General features: G+C 40.9%; 1 protein-coding gene across 1 annotated transcript in view; it reads right to left on the reverse strand.

Annotated features, from left to right (window-relative positions):
* LOC118569148 (vomeronasal type-2 receptor 116-like) overlaps positions 1–26,137 on the reverse strand; it is a 93,938-nt gene that overhangs the window by 47,795 nt on the left and 20,006 nt on the right. Inside the window, exons 2-3 of the mRNA XM_036166871.1 lie at positions 2,347–2,638; positions 696–1,502 (exon numbers count right to left, since the gene is read on the reverse strand). Of these exons, the coding sequence (XP_036022764.1) occupies positions 696–1,502; positions 2,347–2,638 (1,099 nt within the window). The remainder of the gene's footprint in view (positions 1–695; positions 1,503–2,346; positions 2,639–26,137) is intronic.

Genomic DNA, 26,137 nt, shown 5'->3' on the forward strand with positions numbered 1-26,137 from the left:
GCTTCTGTTGAAATCAGGTTAGCTGTCTGTGTCTGAGCACCTTACCCTGGGACAGCTCCACCTCTCCCTTCTTTTGTAGTCTTTATTGCATATTGTGGAATTATATATGCCAGGCACCCTCCCCTCATTTATGTCCATTGCCCAGTCTGCCTCCATAGACTTGGCTGCATATTATGGTAGTCCTGTGAAGTATCCCATCTTCAGCCAGCTCAGTCCCTTCCTTTTCCTCTGAAGCCTCTTCTTCATGGCTGGGAGTCTACCTACCTAAGTATAATACTCTCAGTTGGTTCCTTCCTGTAGCTTTCCTATGCAGACTCCTCTCTTCATGTTGTGTGATTCTATACACCAAGGCACTCTACCCTCTACAATCAGCTCTGGCCTCCCAGACTCTCTCCACAGCCTCCACTGCGTCCCATGGGACTCACAAGACTATATATGTTATGCATCTTTTTTGTACAGAAAACATTTATCAGGCAACACAAAATACTGATGTGGATTAGAACACATTTCCTTCTATCCACAGATACTTTGTCCTTTTAACCATTTCTGTATAGGTCTTACCCCTCTGTCAATGTTACAAGTAGTTTATTTTGTGCTCTTAGAGATCCTAAGATAAGTAGTGTGGCCTCCTAAAGAATAAATTTAGAAAACTCACATTGCTGATGTTATGAGCAATGCAATGGGAGACACGTTACCTGCCAGGCTAAGAACATCATCTCTTCTGCCTTTCTTGTTGGTTTTACTTCTACTTGATGAAGAAGCATCTCATGAAGGCTGTGGGCCACAGCATAGACAGCATTGTATGTATTATAAGAATACTCAGTCATGACCGTATCAAAACGATTTCCAGGTGATTGATGCAAGGAAGCATTGGGCAGGCAGTTCTCCAGTGTATTGCAGTCATCATCAGCAAATGAACAGTTATAGAAGTAGAACCACAACTTTGTAAGGTAAAAATCTTCTGGGTATTTGGAAGGGTGAACTGTTTGGATAAAATTTCTGAAACCAGAGATTTCTTTGTGGTGATGTGAGAAAATGAGGCTCCCATGAAATGACTGCAAAATGAAATGCTTTGAATGGAGGATAACATCCCATTCTGAGTTCATGATCCAAACTTTACTTGTAACTAAAGTTTGCCTTAAATAAAACAGGAAGCCTCTCAGAAAGTCACTGTCACCATAAGTGATGATTACATTTGCTGATGATTTCAGAACCCGTGTAGGATTCAATTGTCTGTTTGCTAAAAAGGATAGTTTGCTGACTGGGATCATTTCCACAAAATCTACACATATTCTGTTTTTGTCCATTTCTGCCTTTAAGTCTGAGATTATCTGAACACCTTTTTGTTCTTCAGACACGATCAATCCCACCCAATTCCAGTGGAAATACTTCAACAAGGAGACAATGCCATAGGGAAGAGACATATCCTTGGAAGCCATTTGATAGAGATCAGGAAACTGGTCATGATCATTCAGGTTAGGATCAAAAGACCCAATGGTCAGCTAAAAGGAAAAGAAGGTAGAAGCAAAATTAAGAGAAAGAAGCATAAAACACATGCCCAATAATGATAGGCTTTTAGAATCAGCTAGAGTGATTAAAACAATTTGATCATCACATCTGTATATGTGTGCACATGGAGTCAAAGATTGATACTGGAATTCTTACTCTGTCATTCGTCACTTTATTTTCTCTTTTTCTTTTGAGTGTAGGTCTCTAAGTGAACCTACAGCACACTATTTTGACTAACCTGACTACCCTGAGGGACTCTACTTTGCCAGAACTGAGGTTAAAGATGTGTACTGCCATTGCCAGATTTTTAAAAAAGATTTATTTATTTATTATGTATACAGTGAGTGTTTGGCCTGCAGGCCAGAAGAGGGCACTAGATCTCTCATTGTAGATGGTTGTGAGCCACCATGTGGTTGCTGGGAATTGAACTCAGGACCTCTGGAAGAACAGCCAGTGCTCTTAACCTCTGAGCCATGTCTCCAGCCCCATTGCCAGATTTTATGTGAGTGCTAGAGGTCCAAACTAAGGTCCTCGTGATTGTGAATAAAATACTTTACTCCCAAAGCCACTTCTTTAGACCATAATACCATTAAAATACTGGCATTCTACTTTCTGAGAGCTTTCTAGAATATCCCTGTTCACTTAGAGTTCCAGGTAATCACTGTCTGCTCCAGCCTATCCCTTTTCTCTGTCCTAGAGAAAGGAAATGTGGATATGTCACCAAGTCCCTGAATACTTACTCTTTGGGATTATAAACTTTCTCAGATACACAAGAACAATTTTCTTGGAATGGCGCTGAGCTTATGTTTTATCTTTCTCTACTCCACTCATTCTCACCTGTGGATATTTGTAGAGTTCCAGCAGTGTCCCTATGTGGGCAGATATTATCCATGATACTCCTGTGAGTACTGCAACAGACTTCATTTCTCTCCTACAGGTGTAATTAGGTATATACTTCTTTGGCCCTGACAGCCATGTGATGCATCTATCCAATGTCCACCATTCATTGAACAGAACATTATAGATATCATATCCCAGAGACACATTGGGTAAAAGATGTGGGTTACTGTTGATCTCCTCAATGGCAAAAACCATTGCCAGAACAATCTGGTAGTTCTTTAAATTTAACCTGAACAGAAGACATAAGAATATTTAGGGATGCTGTGGTATGAACGTCAGATATCTCCCATATACTCATATATGGACACTATGTCCTCAGTTGATGGAATTAATGAAGGCTGTGGAATTTTCAAAAGGTTGGGCCTCATTGGAGGAAGTGGGTCACTGGGAACAGGCCTTTGGGATTTATAACATGGCTTCAGTTCCTGTCCAATCTCTTGTTTCCCGAGTGAAACTACAATGTGACCAGCCAAATTTCTGCTGTCATGTCTTACCTAACATGATGAATAGTATCTTTCTGGAAGTGTAAGCCAAAAGAAACTCCTTTCCCTTAACTTGCTTTTCTTATTGCATTCTATCACAGTAATGGAAAAGAAATATTAGCAAGAGCAAACATTAAAACCTTGACTATTATTTTTGTATGCAAAATAATTACTTTTATAGACTAAATGCTTACATCTTTATAACATTAGCATTTTAAAATTTATATCCTTTTGTATTGGAATAATAATGTATTTTTTAAGGTAGGTAATATTATCAGGTCATGAAAGTAGAATCTCATGAATGAGATTAGCATCCTTATGAAGGCCCAGAGGCAACACTCACTCATTGCCTATCTGAGAGAAGCCAGTGGGAAGCATGGCCTTAGGGAAAAAATTCAGAACCAATTTCAGATTTCATTGCAGAGGAGGTAGGCTTCTGAAAATTACAGTCCCTGTATTTGGAGTCTGTAAAGCACATTCTCATGGCTGCCACATACATCATCATTTGATATTAAAAGGAAATGTGGATACCCAGGGAGACCTGGCCCTAGGTCCCATCCCTGGGCCCCAGCCATTCCCAGGGAAGACCTGCCCAACTCTGCCCCAGGTGCTAGGCAGCAGGCAGGGCTCCCGCAAAAAGGTTCCCCTTCTCCAAGACTCCCCCACAGTGGGCCCTGCAATCTACATTCCCTTCCCCCATACCCATCTGCCAGAGACCCCCACCACTTACTGAGACTTGGAGACCAGCCCCATGCAGCCCAGGGAGCTCCCATCCGGCCCAGAGAAAGAGAGAGCTCTCATTGGACAAAGAGCCTTCTTTGGACCAAGAGTGAACTCAGGAGACAGGGAATCTGCCAGCCCTGATTAGATGAAGAGCAGCTTTCTGAGGAGTAGAATCCGACACCTCTCATTGGACCAAGAGAGGCTTCCTGAAACACCGAATCTGTCTGCTCTGACTGGACCAAGAGCACTGATAAGATCAAGAATGAATCCATGAGTCACAGAATCAACTAATTTGGGTTGTCCCAAGAGCAGCTCACTGAGACACAGAAGCTGCCTGCTCCAATCAGTCCAAGAGCTAAGATCAGACCCTGAAGGGCCCCATGAGACACAGACACAACAAGCACAGAGTGCACCAACAGCAACTTGCTCAGACACAGGCACCTCTTCTACCTATTAGACAAGGAGATGGGAAGATGTCAAGGCAGAAGCACATACAACAACATAAAGAACAATACTGCAGCATCAGAACCTAGCCCTCCTCCAACATTAAGACCTGAACATCACAAGGTGAAGAAGCAGAGGAAAGTAACCTTAAGAAGAGCATCATGAAGATGCTAGAGGCCTTTCAAGAAAAAGTCAAAAATGAAATTGAGGAAAAGATAAACAAAAAAGTGGAGGAAATCAATACAGAAAATGAGAAAAAGTCAAACAAAAAATGGGTAGAAATCTATAAAGAACTAGAGGAAAAGACAAATAAAAAAGTGGAAGAAAATAATAAATCCCTTAAAGAAAAACATGAAAAAGGCAATGAAACAGGCAAGGGAAACAGTCTAAGACTTGAAACGTGTTATAGAAACAATGAAGAAGAAACAAATAGAGGGAATGCTGGAAATAGAAAATCTGAGTTAATGAACAGGAAACACAGATGCAAGCATAACCAACAGAAAGCAAGAGCTGAAAGAGAGGATCTCTGGTACAGAGGATACAATAGAGGAAAGGGATTCATCAGTCGAACAAAATACCAAAGCCAAAAAAGTCAAAACACAAAATGTCCAAGAAATCTGGGACAACGTGAAAAGACCAAACCTATGAATAATAGGGATAGAGGAAGGAGAAGAATACCAACTCAAAGGCACAGGAAATATATTCAACAAGATCACAGAAGAAAATTTTCCCAACTTAAAGAATGAAATGCCTATGAAGATACAAGAAGTCTATAGAACACCAAACAGACTAGACCCCCCAAAAAAGTCCCCTTGTCACATAATAATTAAACAACTAAATGTACAGAATAAAGAAAGAATATTAAGAGCAGCAAAGGAAGAAGGTCAAGTGACTTATAAAGGCAAACCCATCAGAATAACACCCAATTTCTCAATGGAGACTTTGGAAGCCAAAAGGACCTGGACAGATGTAATGCAGATGCTAGGAGACCATGGATGCCAGCCTAGACTAGTATCCCCAGCAAAACTTTCAATCATCATAGATGGAGTGAACAAGATATTCCAAGACAAAGCCAGATTTAAACAATACTTGCCCACAAACCCAGCCCTACAGAAAGCACTAGAAGGAAAATTCCAACCTAAGGAAGTCAGATACACCCTCGAAAACACAGGCAATAGATAACACCACAGCATTAAACCCCAAAGAAGAGAAGTACACACACACTACCACCAAAAGACAACAGGAATGAACAATCACTGGTCATTAATATGCCTTAATATCAATGGACTTAATTCACCTATACAAAGAAACAGGCTAACAGAATGGATATGAAAGCAGGACCCATCTTTCTGGGACATACAAGAAACACACCTCAAATTCAAAGATAGACACCTCCTAAGAATAAAAGGGTGGAAAAAGTCTTTCCAATCAAATGGTCTTAAGAAGCAAGATGGTGTAGCCATCCTAATATCCAGCAAAATAGATGTCAAACTAAAATCAATCAAAAGAGATCAAGAAGGGCATTACATATTAATCACAGGAAGAATCTACCAAGATGAAGTTTCAATTCTGAACATTTATGCCCCAAACACAAGGGCACCCACATATGTAAAAGAAATATTACTAAAGCTTAAACTACATATAAAACCCCACACATTAATAGTTGGAGACTTCAACACCCCACTCTCATGACTGGACAGATCTGCCAAATCGAAACTTAACAGAGAAATAAAAGACTTAATTGATGTTATGACTCAAATGCACTTAATCGATGTCTACAGAACATTCCATTCTAACAAAAAAGAATATACCTTCTTCTCAGCACTGCATGGAACCTTCTCTAAAATCAACCACATACTTGGCCACAAAGCAAATCTCAACAGATAAAAAACAATTGGAATAACCTCCTGCATTCTATCAGACCACCATGGTTTAAAGTTAGATTTCAACAGCAACAGAAACTACAGAAAGCCTACAATCTCATGGAAACTGAATAATGCTCAACTGAATTACCAATGGGTTAAGGAAGAAATAAAGAAAGAAATTAAAGACTTCCTAGAGATCAATGAAAATGAATATACCACATACCCAAACTTATGGGACACTATGAAAGCAGTGCTAAGAGGGAAATTCATAGCACTGAATGCCCACATAAAGAAGATGGAGAAATCTCACACTAGTGAGTTAATAGCACACCTAAAAGCTCTAGAACAAGAAGAAGCAAAGTCACCAGGAGGAATAGATGCCAGGAAACAATCAAATTGAGAGCTGAAATCAATAAAATAGAAACAGAGAACAATACAAATAATTAATGAAACATGGAGTCGGTTCTTTGAGAATCAACAAGATGGACAAGCCCTTATCCAAACTAACCAAAAGACACAGAGAGAGCATCCAAATTAACAAAATCAGAAATGAAAAGGGGAACATAACAACAGACAATGAGAAAATCCAGAGAATCATCAGGTCATACTTCAAAAACCTCTACTCCACAAAACTAGAAAATATAAAAGAAATGGATAATTTTCTGTGTAGATACCACATACCTAAGATAAATCAAGACCAGATAAACTATTTAAATAGTCCAATAACCCCTAAGGAAATAGAATCAGTCATTAAAAGTCTCCCAACCAAAAAAAAAAAAAAAAAAAAAAAAGCCCAGGTTTCAGTGAAGAATTCTACCAGATCTTCAAAGAAGACTTAATACCAATACCCTTTAAATTGTTCCACACAATAGAAACAGAAGGAACATTACCAAACTCCTTCTATGAGGCTATAATTACCCTGATTCCCAAGCCAAATAAAGATGCAACAAAGAAAGAGATATACAGATCAATCTCCCTCATGAACATTAAGACAAAGAACACATCAAAACAATTATCCACCATGATCAAGTAGGCTTCATCCCAGGGATGCAAGGGTGGTTCAACATATGAAAGTCCATCAATGTAATACACCACATAAACAAACTGAAAGAAAAAAAAAACCACTTGATCATCTCACTAGATGCTGAAAAGGCATTTGACAAAATCTAACACCCCCTCATGATAAAGGTCTTGGAGAGATCAGGAATACAGAAAACATACCTAAACATAATAAAGGCAATTTACAACAAGCCAACAGCCAACATCAAAGTAAATGGAGAGGAATTCAAAGTGATTCCACTAAAACAAGACAAGGCTGTCTGCTCTCCCCATACTTATTCAATGTAGTACTTGAAGTTGTAGCCAGAGCAATATGACAACATAAGGAGATCAAGGGGATACAATTAGAAAGGAAGAAGTCAAGCTTTCTCTATTTGCAGATGACATGATAGTATACATAAGTGATCCCCAAAATTTGACCAAGGAACTCATACAGCTTATAAACACCTTCAGCAATGTAGCAGGATACAAGATTAACTTAAAAACAAAACAAAACAAAACAAAAAAACCAAAAAACATTAGCCCTCCTATATACAATTGACAAACAGGCTCAGAAAAAAATCAGAGATACATCACCCTTTACAATAGCCACAAATGATATAAAATATCCTGGGGTTACTCTAACTAAGCAAGTGAATATCCTGTATGACAAGAACTTTAAGTCCCTGAAAAAAGAAATTGAAGAAGATGTCAGAAAATGGAAAGATCTCCTATGCTCATGGATAGGCAGGCTTAACATAGTAAAAATGGCGATCTTACCAAAAGCAATCTACAGATTCAATGCAATCCCCATCAAAATACCAACACAATTCTTCACAGACCTGGAAAGAACAATACTCAACTTCATATGGAAAAGAAAAAACCCAGGATAGCTAAAAGAATGCTGTACAATACAGCAACATCTGGAGGCATCACAATCCCCGACCTCAAGCTCTACTGTAGAGCTATAGTAATAACAACAGCTTGGTACTGGCATAAAAACCAACATGTGAAGCCGGGCAGTGGTGGATCTCTGTGAGTTTGAGGCTAGCCTAGTCTACAGAGCAAGATCCAGGAAAGGCACAAAGCTACACAGAGAAACCCTGTCTTGAAAAACCAAAAACCAAAAAACAAAACAAAACAAAAACTACATGTGGACCAATGGAATCAAATTGAAGACCCTGACATTAATCCACATACCTATAAATATATAATTTTTGATAAAGAAGCCAGAACTGTACAATGGAAAAAAGAAAGCATCTTCAACAATTGATGCTGGCATAACTGGATATCAACATGTAGAAGGCTGCAAATAGATCCATATCTGCCACCATGCACAAAACTTAAGTCCAGGTGGATCAAAGACCTCAACATAAATCCAGTTACTCTGAACCTGATAGAAAAGAAAGTAGAAAGTAGTCTTGAATGCATTGGCACCAGAGATCACTTCCTAAATATAACACCAGTAGCACAGACACTGAAAGAAACAATTAATAAATGGGACCTCTTGAAACTGAGAAACTTTTGTAGAGCAAAGGACACAGTCAACATGACAAAAACAACAGCCTACAGAATGGGAAAAGATCTTCACCAACCCCACCTCTGACAGAGGGCTGATATCCAGAATATATAAAGAACTCAAGAAATTAGATATCAAAATGCCCAACAGTCCAATTAAGAAATGGGCTATAGAGCTAAACAGAGAATTCTCAGCAGAGGAAGCTCAAATGGCTGAAAGATGTTTAAGGAATTACTCAACATCCCTAAGCATCAGGGAATTGCAAGTCAAAATGACTCTGAGATACCACCTTACACCTGTCAGAATGGCTAAGATCAAAAAACACTGAATACAGCTTATGCTGGAGAGGATGTGGAGCAAGGGAAACTCTACTCCATGGTTGGTGGGAATGCAAGCTTGTACAGCCACTTTGTACATCAGTGTGGCTCTTTCTTAGAAAATTGGGAAGCAGTCTCCCCCAAGACGCAGCTATACCATTCTGGGCATATACCCAAGGAATTTTCAATCAAACCACAAGGGCACATGCTCAGCTATGTTCATAGCAGCATTGTTTGTAATAGCCAGAATCTGGAAACAACCTAGATGCCCTTCAACTGAAGAATGGATAAAGAAAATGTGGTACATATACACAATGGACTACTACTCAGCAGAGAAAAACAATGACATCATGAAGTTTGCAGGCAAATGGATGGAACAAGAAAAAATCATCCTGAGTGAGGTAACCCAAACTCAGAAAGATAAACATGGTATGTACTCACTCATAGGTGGATACTAGATGTAAAACAAAGATGACTGGACTGCTACTCACAACTCCAGGGAGGCTACCTAGTAAAGAGGACACTAAGAAAGACATAGGGATCCCCCAATGACAGAGAAATGGATGAGATCTACATGAACAACCTGGACATGAGGGGGGAAGTAATGAAGGGCAAGGGTTGGGGAAAAGAGAGCTTATGGGAGCAGGAGATCCCAGCTGGATCAAGAACAGAGAGGGAGACAAGGAAAAAGAGACCATGATAAATGAAGACCCATGGGAATAGGAAGAAGCAAAGTGCTAGAGAGGTCCCAGAAATCCACAAAGATACCTCCACAATAGACTACTGGCAATGGTTAAGAGAAAGTGTGAACCGATCTACTCTGGTGACTGGATGGCCAGACACCCTAACTGTCATGATAGAATTCTCATCCAATGACTGATGGAAGCGGATGCAGAGATCCAGGGACAGTCTCCAGGTGGAGCTGCAGGAGTCCAGTCGGCCAGAGAGAGGAGGAATTGTATGAGCAAGAGATGTTGAGACTATGATTGGAAAAAGCAAAGGGACAAATAGCCAAACTAGTGGAAACACATGAATTATGAACCAATAGCTGAGGAGCCCCCATGGAACTGGATAAGGCCCTCAGTCAATTAGCTTGAACTGTTTGGGAGGCTCCCAGGCAGTAGCACCCAGACCTGTCCTTACTGCATGAGCTGGGTTTTTGGATCCTGGTGCCCATGCTGGGACACTTTGCTCAGCCTGGGTGAAGGGAGGAGGGGACTGGACCTGCCTCGACTGAATCTAAGAGGCTGAGCTGAATCCCCAGGGGAGTCCTTGCCCTGGAGGAGGTGGGAATAGGGGGGTAGATTGGGGGGAGAGGGGGCACGGGAGGAGGGAGGACAGGGGAATCCGTGGCTGATATGTAAAATTACATTAATTATAGAATTTAAAAAAGGAAATGTGATTATAGGCAAAATGAAAACAATGAGGTAGAGTATGGGGTATGTGCATGGAAAGGCTTAAGCAGGGAGTACTGTGAAAGTATGGTGAAAAGCAGGGGGGTGGAAGGGAGGGCTAACCCAAAGGAAGAAAATGTGAAAGCATGGGAAGCCTTACAGCCCAACGTAAAAAGTAAGTGTAAGCCTAGTAGGACACATGTGGACTTCTTCCTTCCTTCCTTCATTCCTCCCTCCCTCCCTTCCACTCTTCCTTTCTCTCTCCTCTCCTTTCTTTCTTTCTTTCTTTCTTTCTTTCTTTCTTTCTTTCTTTCTTTCTTTCTTTCTTTCTTTCTTTCTTCCTTCCTTCCTTCCTTCCTTCCTTCCTTTCTTTCTTTCTTTCTTTCTTTCTTTCTTTCTTTCTTTCTTTTTTCTCCTTTCTTCCTCTCTCTCTGTCTCTCTCTCTCTCTCTTTCTGATTAGATTAATCTACACTGAAAAGCTGGGACTAAATATGAACATTTATGAATACAAAAATTTTCCCTCCAATACTTTGATGTTGGATAAAGTCTGAAGTACAATGGCGAATTTCACCATTTGTATTTCATCAGTCTCATCTGGTGTAGATATTCTTGTATATTATTAAAGAACCAGCCTTAATAATATACTTCCCAGAGGCTCAGGAGAGAAACTACAAAGAGCAAGATTTATTTGGGGGAAATGAATCTAAGTACACCAAGCTCTCTGTCCATCTACTTTATCCTCTGGGATAAAATTCTATCTACACAACTTCAGTTCTGTTCTCATGCCTAGCTCCTTTCCTGCCTGATTTGTCTCTACCTTTACCATATATATATGGTAAATATCACCAAGACTTCTTAAGCCAGGGCTTGACCTTTGGAGAAGTCCTTGACCTTTCCAAGTAGTAGCTTTTGTGATAGTAGCTGAATTCCATTACATTTTCCTGCAGCTTGCAGCAAGATATTATGATTTTACAATTTTTATTAACACAGATTCTCATCTGACATTCTGATTATGACAGATAAACTCCCTTTAGAGATTTGTCACATTTATCATACTCAAATTTATAACACTGAAATATACTCTTGAGTATTATATATTGATACTGAAGGAATATTTGATACATCTGAATGGCCTCTTGTGTGTAAACCTTCACTGACTTTATAGACTTTCTGCATGGTATATATCAGACACCGAACCAACAAGGTAGTTTCTTTGGTTGATGGCTTTCCTATATGCAGTAGTGGGATTTTACCCTAGTCCACATTATTCAGTTGTGATTAAGGTATTGTCTTAGGGTTTCTACTGCTGTGAAGAAGCACCATGATCATGGCAACTCTTGTAAAGAAAAATCTTTAATTGAGTGGCTTACAGTTTCAGAGATTTAGTTCATTATCATCATGGAGGGACATGGCAGCACACAGACAGACATGGTGCTGGAAAAGGAGCTGCATATTGATCCTGCAGGCAACAGAAAGTAGTCAGAGACACTGGGCATGGCTTGAACATGTGAGACCTCAAAGCCCACTTCCACAGTGACACACTTCCTCCACCAAAGCCATATCTAACCTGACAAGGCCACACCTTTAATAGTGCCACCCCTATAAGCTTATGGAAGCCAATTACATTTAAACTACCACAGGTATGAAAAAAATCAAAAGAATGAGTCACATTTAATACATTCTGGTATGGCTTTGAAAAAGCCAAATAATAATTTAACACTACAAAAACTTCCCAGTACTTGTCACATTCAGAGGGCTTGTCTTTGGTATGAATTCTCCGACACTGAACTGTGACTGAAGACTTTGTGACAGTCAGTACATATATGACTTCCTGTTGTGAATTCTCACATGCTGAATGAGGTCTGTATTTTATTAAATGCCTCCCTAGTGTCTTAGTTAGGGTTTTTATTGCTGTGAGTAGATGCCACAACCATGGCAACTCTTATAAAGAAAAGCATTTCATTGAGGATTGTTGACAGGTGCAGAAGTTTAGTCCATTATTGTCATGGTGGGAAGCATGGCGACACGCAGGTAGATATGGTGCTGATGAAGTAGCTGAAAGTTTTACATTTGGGTTTGGAAGGCAGCAGGAAGAGAGTATACTACTGGGCTCATCTTGAGCTCAAAGCCCATCCCCAGTGGTACACTTCCTCTAACAAGGCCACACTAATTCCAACAAGACCTCACCTCCTAATAGTACCACTCCCTATGGACCTATGGGGGCAATTTTCAATCAAACCAACCACACTAGGTTTATTGCAGTCATAAGGTTTCTTTTAGTATGGATTACTTCATGGTGAATGAGGTGTGCTCTATGACTGAATTTCTCTTCCTGTGCATCACAAAGACTTTCTCTTTAGTGGGAGCTTCTTCTTGCACAATAAGATATGAATTATGACAAAAACTTTCTTTGTGATCATTATATTCAGATGGTTTCTATTTTTCTGTGCACATTGTGGTGCTGAATAAGGCATGAAGTTTCACTGAAAGCTCATTACATCACATGCACACTTGGATGCTGAATAATGTGGGGATTCAATTTGAAGTTTTTCCCATGCTCAATACACATAAAGGTTTATTTTCTCCTGAAACGAGTTGTTTGCTGTTCAGTATAGACTTACCCACATCCACCATACTCATAGGATTTATTTATTTATTTTTAAAGACAGGGTATCATGTACCTTGGACTGGCCTCAAACTCTCAGAGATCCACTTGCCTTTGCTCCTGACTGTTGAGATTAAAGGTATATGCCACTGTGTCTAGCTCACAGGATTTTTTCTTGACAGTGGACCCCTTGATGCAACTATGTATGAAGTATGGCAGAAGTCACTGCCACACATGATACACCTATAAAGCATCTTCTTTTTAATTTTCTGTTGCTGAATAAGTTGCACACTATAGATGTTACATTTGCGAGACTTGGCTTTGCTATGGACTTTGTATGCGTGTGCACCATGTTCATGCAGGAGCCTATGGGAATCAGAAGAGGGCATTGGATCCCCTGGAATTTGAGTTACAGGTAGTTGTAAGATGCTATATGGGTTCTGGGAACCAAACCTGGGTCTTCCACAGGAGCAGTGAGTGTCCCTATTTGCTGAGCCATCTTTCCAGCCCTGTGGCATGAAATTTCTTATGCTGGATTATGTATACTCTCTGGCTTCAGGGTTTATCAGACATTTTACAGGATTTATCAAGTACTTTACATTTACTGGATTTTTCTCTAGTATGATTTTTTTTTAAAAAAAAATTTTGATTAAGACAAGCTCTGACTGAAAGGTTTCTCATATTCTTTACATTTATAGGCTTTCTCTCTAATGTGAGGTCTATGATGTTCTAAGATTGAGACCTGATGGAAGACTTTCCCACTTGTATGACATTTATAGGCTTTATCAGTGATAGAAATTCTCCCCTATTTACTAATGTGGGGCAGGTCCATTAAGATTTGTTTATAGCCACTATTCTGAAAATTCTCGGTTAGATATATTGATATGTTCATGTTTATCACTTGCTGAATTCTGGTTGAAGTTCATGTCATACTTATAGCCATTAATGGTCTATATTCTAAGAAGTCTATTCTGTATCAAGTGTAGATTCTAGACTGAAGCTTTTTCAGCTTCACTGTTCTCACTGGTGAAAGTTTTCTTACATATTGTTATTAATATGTCTAAACTGGAATTTGTCTGGCCTTAGGAGTTTGGGCAATATCCTATTTGAATCTTCTTGTTCTCACTTTGTATGAATGTGAGAACTGAAAATTTTCACTTATAAATTAGTAATAGCTTGTTTTGTCATCTGTTTTCTCTTTATCTGAGCACTTGTTCTCTCATGTGACTTCTCTGTACTCACTTCCTACAGCAAAGATCTGAAGATCTTGTTCCCACCAGGAGATTCCATCATCCTTGGAAATTGGAAATCTATTGTGGAAAAGGAGTTTCCTTGCACTATTGATGGAAAACTGATTCCTGCGTAATCTCTTGGAGACTCTTGCTGTAAGGAATCCAAGTGTTTCTCAAGAGAAAGCACTTCCCTGGATGTAGCCCAGGGATAGGCAAGGAATTCAATGAATTTGGGCTGTGGAAAGGCAGGGAAGGATGTTGTGGTTGTTTGAAAGAGCATGGCTCCCATAGGGAGTGGCACTATTAGGAGGTGTGGCTTTTTTTGAGTAGGTATGGCTTTGTTGGAGGTATACCACTGTGGGGGTGGGCTTTGAGGTCTCCTATGTTCAAACTATACCCAATGTGAGTACAGACTCCTGCTGCCTGTAGATCAAGAGGTAGAACTCTCAGCTTCTTCTCCAGCACCATGCCTGCTTGCAACTGCCAACTAAACCTCTGAAACTGTAAGCTAGCCCCAATTAAGTGTTTTCCTTTATAAGAGTTACCATGGTCATGGTATCTCTTCATAGCAACAGAGACACTCACTAAGACAGAAGTTGGTACCAGGTTGCTGTGATTGGCCTGACCATGTTTTTATATAGAGGAATATGAACTTTGGGACTTTGGACTAGAAAAGCAGCTGAATGTTTTAAGTTTGATTTAAGGGGTCATTATAGTAGGGGCATGGAAGACAGTGGTGCTAAGGGTGATTTGAACAGTGGAGGCCTGAAATCCATAGATTTCAGAGGAGAGAATGTTAGAATGATGTCTAGAGATTGTTCTTGTGATATTTTTGTGAAGAATGTGGCTGCTTTTGCCCTTGTCTGAAGAGTCTGCCTCAGGCTAAAGTAAGGAGATTTGGATTAATTCCATTGGCAGAGGAAAACTCAAAATAGCCTATTATAAACTCTGTCATGTGGCTATTAGTGTTAACTACAGTAAAGATTTTTAATGAAAAAGAGCCAGCTGAGCAATTATAAATATAAAATGTACAATAGGAGCACTAGGAAGTGGAATGGAGCTAAGTCCTGTGTTCAAAGAGATAAACACATTAAGCAATGGAATAAAGAGAGTGGTGACCTCAGGGCAAAATCCCACTCAGCTAGATTTCCAACTTATGAAAAGGAATTAAAGAAAAGCTTAGAGGTGGGTGTGGTGGTGCATGCCTTTAATCCCAACACTCCAGAGACAGAGGCTGGTGGCTCTCTGAGTTTGAGGCCAGCCTGATCTACAGATTGAGTCTAGAACAGGCAAGTTTAGTCAGTGAAATAAACCATCAAAACCAGAACATTGGTGAAGGTGGAATTGAATGAGGGAAGGAGGGCATGTTCCAGCCCCAGTAAGCAATCAAGCGAAAAGCAGTTGGAGATCTGAAGTGTTTTGACATCAGACATGGAGATTCAGTTTGCAGTCTTCTCAGCTGGTTTTTTGGTCTTGTTTTTGTCCAGTGTTTCCTCACTGTGCTCTCTTCCCTATGTTTTGAAATGGTAATGTATATCCTGTGCCATTGTATGTTGGAAGGATGTGATCTGCTTTTTTATTTTGATTTTACAGGGGAATTACAATTCAGAGATTGCATGAAATGGCCCCACCCCTCACCACAACTGTGCACCTCACCCGGGCAACACCCTAACACTGACCTTCTGGTTGTAGGTGCAGATGAGCCAACTCTGAGGGCTTGAGCATAGGAGAGATGACCCTACCTCCATCCTCAGCCTTGTTGTGGCATGGGTGAGGAAAAGATACCCCCCTCACTCATTACCAGCTGTGGCAGATGAAAGAGATGACCTCAGGGTCACAAGAATGGGAGAGATAGCCCTGACCCTCATTGGAAAGCAGTGTACCTCTACTCCCCACCTGGCCAGCACACTAGAGTGATCCTGTGGTTGGGAGACTGGTGAGCCAGCCCTGAGGGTATGAGAGCCACAGAGCTGACCCTGCCCTCTCCTCTGCCATGCAGTGGCATGGGTGAGGGAAAGATGCCTTCCCACCTCCACCCTTTGCTACCTGCAGCAGGTGAGAGAGCTGGCCCCAGCATCATGAGAGAGAGAGAACTAGCCCTGCCAAACACCCGCTGTAGTACAAAGGAAGAGCAGGCCCTGTACCCTGTCTGGGCATCACACTAGAGCTGAATCTGTTGTCAGGGATGCAGGGTCAGTCCTGAGGGTGAGAGAGCAGGAAACCCTGCCCCTGCCCTCCCTTTGTATTCCTCCTACAGCAATCAGGAGAGAGGGCCCTGCACCTTGCCTGGGCAAAATAGTAGACCTTGCCTTGAGTGTGTGAGATCTAGATCTGAGGGCCTAAGAGCAGGGGAAAGGACCTCTTCCTTGCTGTAGGATGCTTTGGGTGAGCCAGTTGAAGCAGTACTGGAGAGCTCACCTGGTCAGTGATAATGGGGGAGGGCTAGCAGGCTGACCAAACCAGCTACCATCCAGGCCCAGAACCAGGGCTATGAGTTGGCCCACCCCAACATCCATCAAATCTATGAACTGTTGGAGCATTTAAAGGGGATGAACCTACAGATCAAAGACAGCAGGATATCCATGACACAGGACAATAGGATAGTCCCAGTGAAAGCCCATTATCAGTGGCCTAGCAGGAACCAGAGGCCTCAGACCAATGACTCACAGCAATGAACACTTGCAAGTAAAGATGAATGGACTAAAAGGTAAACTGTGTTACTTAACAGACCACACTACAGCTTCTGTGACAACATTTCTCCTCCTCCTCCTCCTCCTCCTCCTCCTTCTTCTTTTTCTCCTCCTCCTCCTTCTTCTTTTTCTCCTCCTCCTCCTCCTTCTTCTTCCTCCTCCTCCTTCTTCCTCCTCCTCCTCCTTCTTCCTGCTTTGTTTTATTTGAATTTGGGGTTTTCTTTTAAATTTGGTTTTGATGGGGGAGGGTAGGTTGCAAGGGCAGATATGAGGAGAAGAGAGAAGGAGGATCAATACGCAAGGTGCAAAATCTACAAAGAATCAATAAAGTTAAAAAAAGAGAATGCATGAATCTCAGAAGACACTTTGGACTTTAAATAAGTTAGATACTGTTATAGACTATGGGGTCTTTTAAAGTTCAACTAAATGCATTTTTGCATTATGATGTGGCTGCAAGCGTATGTGGGCCATGGAGTGGAATGTGGTGGTTTGAAAGAAAATGGCCCTCATAGGGAGTGGCACTATCAGGAGGCGTGGCTTTGTTGGAGTGGGTGTGGCCTGGTTAGAGGAAGTATGCCACTATAGGAGTGGGATTTGAGGTCTCTGATACTCAAGCTATGCCCAGTGTGAGTAAACTCCTTCTGCTCCCTACACATCAGGAGGTAGCACTCTCAGCTCCTTCTGCAGGACTCTGTCTGTCTGCATGCTGCCATGTCTTGCCATGATGATAATGGACTAAATCTATGAAACTGTAATCTAGCACCAATTAAATGGTTTCCTTTATAAGAGTTACCATGGTCATAGTGCCTCTTCACAGAAACAGATATCCTAACTAAGACAGATGCCCAGTGAAACTATATTTCTGTAATTCTCTAATATCCTATTTTTGTAGAGAGCTCTGAACAGAGTCCAGGCTTCCCCATTCCTTCCTTCTTAGGACAGCCTAGAATATCATAAACTGTTGAAATAAGAAATCCTGGCCCCATCAAATCCCTGTTCCATCTCAGTTTTCCATGGAAACTGAAGATCTTGGGAAAATATTCACACTGTCTCTCCCAAAGCTGAATCTGGGCTCTTGGTGACCCTACTGCTTTCTAGAATCATATCTCCATGTTCAGAAGGAAGGACTAGAGACTGGCCCATAACATATATTCTCATTCACAGCCTTTGTACCAGCCTTTATAGGGGCTGCCTAGATGGCCTAAAGGCTGTAGTAATACATTACTTCCAGTGGTGGGAGTCTGGGTTGTTTTCTTTACATCTATTTATAATTAAAATGTTAAATTTATTCTTTGAGAAGTAAGCCACCCACATGTGGATCTTCCCTATTCTCTCAGTTCCCTCCAGCAATTACCTCCCCCAACCACTGGCCACACCCAACAGCAGACCTGTAGGCCACCTGCCTGCAGACCTAACCCCATTCTCTCAGGTCCCTAAGGCAAATTCTCACTTCCCAAACACAGGACACACCTGCCCGAAGACCAGGTAAGATAGCTGTCTATCGACCCCCCTCACCACTCTTTCTACTCCCTCAGGCAGACAGCCCCATCCCAAGCACAGGCCACATCTGCCAGAAGACCAGGTTGGACAGCTGCCCATAGACCTCCCCCATTCTCTATGGTCCCATAGGCAGAAACCCCCTGCCCAAGCACAAGCCATACCGTCCAGAAGATCAGGAAGGCAGCCTATACTATCCTGAGATTCCTCTCCCTCCTCATTGCTCTATCCCAGTGCTCAACTTAGGTGGACACTCCATGCTAAACCAGAGGCTACAGTGGCCACCAGAATTCCAAATAAGCCATCTGTGCACAGACATTTCTCCACCTGCTCAGTGCCCCCATCACTATCCCCAAACCTCCTACCCTCCTCTTTGCCATGTATCCACTTCCCAATTGGATAGAGGCTCCCTGCTAGAACAGAGGCCATATAGGCTGCCAGAAATCCTGCACCAACTATGGCTAAGACTCCTGCTCAACAAGAGGCTACACTGGCCACCAGAAGTCCAGCCTTCAACTCAGGTGGAGACACTCTTGCTCAGCATCAGGCCACACAGGCCAGAAGACCAGAGAGAAAACAGAAACCAAGGAACAAAATACCCACCCAACAAAGACAAACCCAGAAATCAGCACCTAGACCTATAATCACCTCAAACTTGAGAAGCCTAGATGCCAGCATAAGAATACAACAATCAAGAACTACCACTGCAGTATGTCCCCACCAGAACCCAGCTATCCTACTACAGCAAGTCATGAATATCTAACACAGTTGGAGCACAAAAAATGACATTAGAGCCAACTTCATGAAGACAATAAAAGTCCATAAAGAAGAAGTGAATAAATTCCTTAAAGAAATTGAGGAAAAGACAAACAAAAAAATTGGAGGTGGGGTTGGGGATTTAGCTCAGTGGTAGAGTGCTTGCCTAGCAAGTGCAAGGCCCTGGGTTCAATCCTCTGCTCCAGGAAAAAAAGTGGAGGAAATGAGTAAATCCCTTAAAGAAAGCCAAGGGGAAAAAACCAAATAGTCAAAGGAAACAAATTAAAATGTTCAAGACCTGAAAATGGAAGGGAAAAAAACTCAAAACAAAAACCAACCCCCAAACAGATAATTCTGGAAATGGAAAATTTAGGTAAGTGAACAGGAACTACAGACACAAGCATCACCAGCAGAGTATAAGAGATGGAAAAGAGAATCACAGACATTGAAGATGTGGTGGAAGAAACAGATACATCAGTCAAAGAAAACTTAAATCTAAAAAATTCCTGACACAAAACATCCAGAAAATAAACCTAAGAATAATAGGAATAGAAATGAATCCCATCTCAAAGGCCCAAAAAATACTTTCAACAAAATCATAGAAGAAAATTTTCCTAGCTTAAAGAAGATGCCTATGAAAACACAAAACACCAAATAGATTGGACCATAAAAGAAAGACTCCTTGCCACATAATAATCAAAACACTGAAGATACAGAAGAAAGAAAGAATATTAAAAGCTGTAAGAGAAAAATTGCAAGTAATATATAAAGATAGACCTATTGGAATAACACCTGACTTCTCAACAGAGACTCTAAAAGACAGAAGGGAAAGATGTGTTGCATACTCTAAGAGACCACAGAAGCCAGCACAGACTAATATATCCAGCAAAACTTTCATTTTTTTACTTTCATTTGTTATTTAAAAGGTTTTTTTATTTTACATACCAACTACAATTCCCCCTTCCTCCCCTCCTCCTGCTCCTCTTCTGCATTCCCCCCTCACTACACCCTCATGTAGTCCTCTGAGAGTATAAGGCCTCCCATGGGGAGTCAACAAATTCTGGGATATCAAGTTGAGGCAGGACCAAGCACCCCTCCCTTGTATTGAGACAGAGCAAGGCATCCCTCCATAGGGAATGGGCTCTAAAAAGCCAGTTCATGCACTAGGGATAAATCCTGGTCCCACTGCCAGTGGCCCCACAAACTGCCCAAGCCACCCAGCTGTCACCCACATTTAGAGGACCTAGTTCAGTCCTGTGCAGGTTCCCTAGCTATCAGTGCAGAGTCAGCGAGGTCCCACTAGGCCAGGTCTGCTGTCTCTGTGGGTTTCCCCATCATGATCTTGACTGCTTGCTCATATAATCCCTTCTCCCTCTCTTAGACTGGACTCTAGTAACTTGGCTCAGTGCTTAGCTGTGGATCTCTGCATCTGCTTCCATTAGTTACTGGATGATGGTTCTATGATGACAGTTAGGGTAGTCATCAATCTGATTACAGGGGAAGGCCAGTTCAGGCACCCTCTTCACTATTGCTTTGAGTCTTAGCTGGGGTCATCCTTGTGGATTTCTGGGAATTTCTGTAGCACTAGGTTTCTCCCTAACCCCATAATAGCTCCCTTTATCAAGATATCTCTTTCCTTGCTCTCCCTCTCTGTCTCTTCCCCAACTCAACCATCCTATTCCCTCATGTTCTCCTTCTCCCTCCCCTATCACCTCCTTCTGTGCTTCCAATTTACTCAGGAGATCTTATCTATTTTCCCTTTGTGGTGATATTGTGTTCCCCAAAATGTTATGCACCCCAATAAACTTATCTTGGGTCAGAGAACAGAACAGCCATTAGATATAGAGGCCAGCAAATGGTGCCACTCACACCTTTAATCCTATCACTTGGGAGAGCCTCTGGATCTCTGTGAGTTCAAGGACACACTGGAAACAGCCAGGCATGGTGACTTACACCTTTAGTCCCAGGAAGTGATGGCAGAAAGCAGAAAGGTATATAAGGCATGAAGACCAGGAACTAGCTGGTTAAGCTCTTAGGCTTTGAGCAGCAACAGTTCTGCTGAGATTCATTCTGGATGAGGACCCAGAGACTTCCAGTCTAAGGAAACAGGATCAGTAGAAGAATTGGCAAGGTGAGGTGGCTGTGGCTTGTTCTGTCTCTCTGATCTTCTAGTATTCACCCCAATACTTGGCTCCCAGGTTTCATTTTATTAATAAGAAGAACTTTTAAGATTCATGCTACACCCCTTCCTAAGGGGATGCATACCTGTCCCTCTTAGTGTCCTCCTTGTTACCTAGCTTCTCTGGGGTTGTTGTGGATTGTAGCCTGTATATCCTTAATATCCACTTATGAGTAAGTACATATTGTGTTTGTCTTTCTGGGTCTGGGTTACCTCACTCAGGATGTTTTATTTTTCTAGTTCCATCCATTGCATCCAGCAAAACATTCAATCATTGTAGATAGAGAAAAGATATTCCATGATTAAAGTCAAATTTAAACAATATCTATTTACAAATGCAGGCCAACAGAAGACACTAGAACAAAAATTACATCCTAAGGAGGTTAATTACACCCACTAAAACACAGGAAACAAATAATCTCACAACCAAAAGAAGGGAAACAACACACACTCACCCACCACCACCACCACCAGCAGCAGCACCACCACCACCACTCACTTCCAACAAAACATCAGGAATTAACAATCCTGATTGATTGATACTGGTGATTGATATCTCTCAATATCAATGGCCTCAATTACCCAAAAAAGGTCACAGACTAACAAAATGTATGCAAAATAAGATCCATCCTTATGCTGCATACAAGAAACACACTGAAATATTGTAGACATCACCTTAACATTACTGCCACAACATAGACATTACCTTAAAGGTTTGGACAAAGATTTCCTAAGTAAATATACCTAAGAAGCAAGCTGGTATAGCCAGTCTAATATTTAACAAAGTAGACTTCAAACCAAAATTAGTTCAAAGAGATAGGGAGGACACTTCATACTCATTAAAGGAAAAATCCACTGCTGTGGATATCGCTCTGTGTAAATAAAGTTCTGATTGGCCAGTGGCCAGGCAGGAAGTATAGGCGGGACAAGAGAGAAGAGAATTCTGGGAAGTAGAAGGCTGGGGAAAGACACCGCCAGCTGCCGCCATGACAAGATGTAAGGCACCGGTAAGCCACGAGCCATGTGACAAAGTATAGATAAATAGAAACAGATTAATTTAAGATAGAAAAAGTAGCTAACAAGAAGCCTGTCACAGCCATACAGTTTCTAAACAATGTAAGTTTCTGTGTGTTTACTTGGTTGGTTCTGAGCATCTGTGGGCCTGGCGGGTGAGAGAGATTTGTACCGACTGTGGGCCAGGCAGGAAAACTCTAACTACAATCCACCAAAATGACATCACAATCCTTAACATCTATTCCCTGAATGCAAGGGCACCCACATTTGTAAGAGAAATACTAGTAAAGCTTAAACTACACATTGACCTTCACACAGTGATAGTGGGGGGCTTCAACACCCCACTCTCATCAATAGACAAATCATCTAGACAAAAACTAAACAGATATATAATGGAGCTAATAAACCAGTGGACTTAACAGGTGCTTACAGAATGTTACACCCAAAACACACAAAAAAATATACCTTTCTCTCATCTCCTCATGGAACTTTCTCCCAAATTTACCATATACTTGGTCACAAAACCAACTTCAACAGATACAATAAAATTGAAATGACCCCCTGTATCTTATCAGACTACCATAGATTAAATCTTGATTTCAATAATAGAAACAAAAAAAAAATCCTACAAACTCATGGAAGCTGAAAAACTACTGAATGACTACTAGATAAAATCCTAAATAAAGAAAGAAATTAAAGCCTTCCTAGAATTCAATGAAAATGATTGCACAATATACCAAAACTCACAAGTCACAATGAAAGTGGGTACCAAGAGGAAAATTCAGGCTGGAGAGATGGCTCAGAGGTAAAGAGTACTGCTTGCTCTTCCAAAGGTCCTGAGTTCAATTCCCAACAACCACATGGTGGCTTATAACTATCTGTAATGAAATCTGGTGCCCTCTTCTGGCCTGCAGGGATATGTGCAGACAGAACACTGTATACATAATAAATAAATAAATAAATCTTTTTTTAAAAGAGGAAAATTCATAGCGCTAAGTGCCTACATAAAGAAATTGGAGAGATCTCATTCTAGCAACTTAACAGCACACATGAAGGCTCTAGAAGAAAAACAAAAGCAAATACACCTATCTTAGTTAGGGGTTTTATTGCTGTGAGAAGACACCATGACCACTGAAACTCTTTTAAGAAAAATATTTAGTTGAGGGGGCTCATTTACAGTTTCAGAGGTTCATTCCATTATCATCAGGATGAGGAGTATGATGGCGTTCAAGCAGACATGGTACTAAAGAAATAGTAAGGGACCTATGTCTTGCAGGCAACAGAAAGTCAACTGACTCACTAAGTGGTGTCCTGAACATAGAAAACCTTAAAGTTTGCCCCTATCATGACACATACCCTCCAACAAGGACATTCCCAATCCCATAAAGCCACATCATCTAAGTGCCACTCTCTATGCGATTATGGGGGGCAGTTATATTTAAACTGCCACATTCCACACCCTGGTCCCCATAAGCTTATAACAAAGACCCCATAGTCTAACACAGTCTCAATAACGTTTAAAGTTTAAAGTCTTTTCTGAGATTCATGCAATCTCTTAGCTGTAATTCTGTATAAATGCAAAATTTAAAAATTCACATACTTTCAACATATAATGTCACAGGATATATATTGCCATTCTAAAATGTAGGGATGAGAGTATAGTGAGGAAATACTGGACCAAAGCAAGACTGAAAAACAGCTGGGAAAGCTCCAAACACTGCAACTCTGTGTCTGATGTCAAAACAGTCTTCAGTTTTTCAACTCTGTTTAGCTTTGTTGACTGCAACACACTTCTTCCTTTTGGGCTGGTTACACTCGCCATTAGCAGCTCTCCTTGGCAGGTATCCCATGACTCTGGCATCTCTAACATCTTAGGTTCTCCAAGATAATCCAGGCTTCAACTTCACAGCTTCGTGCAATGGCCTCTCTACTAGGCCTCCATGCAGGAACATCCCTGACACATGTCTGTCCTCAGCATCCTTACTCCATGACTCCTTTCTTTTATCCTTAATTCTAAAGTCAGAACAACATGCCCAAAGCTGCCAAATTCTGCTGTTTACTGTGTCTAGAACATTGCCCCTCTTTCAATTACATATTCACCAGCTTTCTGTTCTTCACCGCCTAAGCTTGGCTGTCATGAAACTTGATCTCTAGACCAAGCTGGCCTCAATCTCAGAGATTTGCCAGCCTCTGCTTTCTCAGTACTGGGATTAAAGGTGTGCCCCACCACACTCAACTCTAATCTTTTCTTTAGTTTCTTTCCACAAGTTGGAAACTTAGCTGGGTGGGATTATGCCCTAAGGTTTCTACTCCCTTATTTCACTTTTTAATCCTTTTATCTCCTTGAACACAGGATTTATCTCCATTCCACTTCCTGGTGCTCCTTTTCTTCACAAAAGTTTCATTTTTTAATTTACCCTGCTCAACCTATTCCTTTTCATTATAAATCTTCATTAGAGTTACTGATAAAAAAAAAAAAAAACCAAACACACGACAGAGACTGTTTTGAGATTCCCTCTGCCAATATAATTAATTGAAAATTCTTCACTATAGCCTTAGGCAGACTCTCTAGGCAAGGGTAAAAGGCAGCCACTTTCTTCACAAAATACCACAAGAATAATCTCTAGGCAACATAATAAAATTCTTCTTCTCTGAAACCTCTTGTGTAAGCCCCCCATAGTTCAAATAACTCTTAGCACCTCTGTTTTCCATACTCCTACTAATATGGCTCATTAAGTAGTGATTAAAGCATTCCACTGCTTTTCAAACCTAAGCCACCAAAGTTCAAATTCCTCTAAAAAAATGTAATAAAGCCTTTCACAGCAACATCCCAGTCCCTGGTAATAACTTTTGTCTTAGAGTTTTCTATTGCTGTGAAGAGGCACCATGACCACAGCAACTCTTTTGAGGAAAACATTTAATTGAGGGGTCTTGCTTACAGTTTCAGAGGTTTTGTCCATTGTCATCATGGCAGGGAGCATGTTGGCATGCAGGCAGATATGGTGCTGCAGGGATTGCAGAGATTTCTAAATCTTGCAGGCAACAGGAAGTCACCCTATAGTCACACTGAGGGAAGCTTGATCAAAAGTACCTCAAAGCCTGCCCCACAGTAACACATTTCCTTCAACAAGGCCATACCCACTAACAAAGCTACACCTCCCAATAGTGACACTCTCTATGAGATTATGGGACCCAAATACATTCAAACTACCTCAACACCAAAGAGGAGTATATGGTAGGAATTAATCAAACTGAGTTATTGAATTAAATAAAATAGAAACAATGGGAATAATACAAAGAATCAGTGAAATAGAGAGTTGGTTTTTTAAGAAAATCAACATGATAGACCAACCCTTATCCAAACTAACTAAAAGATGGAAGGAGAAAATCTAAATTAACAAAATCAGAAAAAGAGGACATAACCACAGACACCAAGGAAATTCAAAGAATCATTAAGTCTTAATTAAAAACCCTGTACTCCACAAAATTGAAAAATCGAAAAGAAATGGACCATTTTCTTGATAGATACCACTCAACAAAGTTAAATCGAGATCAAATAAACAACTTAAACAGACCTATCACCTCTAATAGACCCATCATCCCTGAGGAGACAGAGGCAGTCCTTTAAAGTCTCTTACCGCCCTCTCCCAAAAAAGCCCAGCACTATGTGGTTTTAGTGAGGAATTCTACTATATTTTCAAGTAGTGTCAATACTTCTCAAATTATTCCATAAAATAGAGACAGAAGGAACATATCAAATTCATTTTATTTTATTATTTATTTTATTTTTCATTTTTATTACATCTTTTTCATTTTCCCTGCCAACAACAGTTCTGCCTCCCTCCCCTTATTCTGCTCCCCCACCTTCTCCCATCTCATTCCCCATCCACTCCCAAATTCATTTTATAAGGCCACAGTTACCCTGATACCCAAACCACACAAAGACTCAACAAAGAAATAGAATTTCAGACC

The sequence above is a fragment of the Onychomys torridus genome, chromosome 17, assembly GCF_903995425.1.
Source record: "Onychomys torridus chromosome 17, mOncTor1.1, whole genome shotgun sequence".
Classification (NCBI taxonomy): Eukaryota; Metazoa; Chordata; class Mammalia; order Rodentia; family Cricetidae; genus Onychomys; species Onychomys torridus.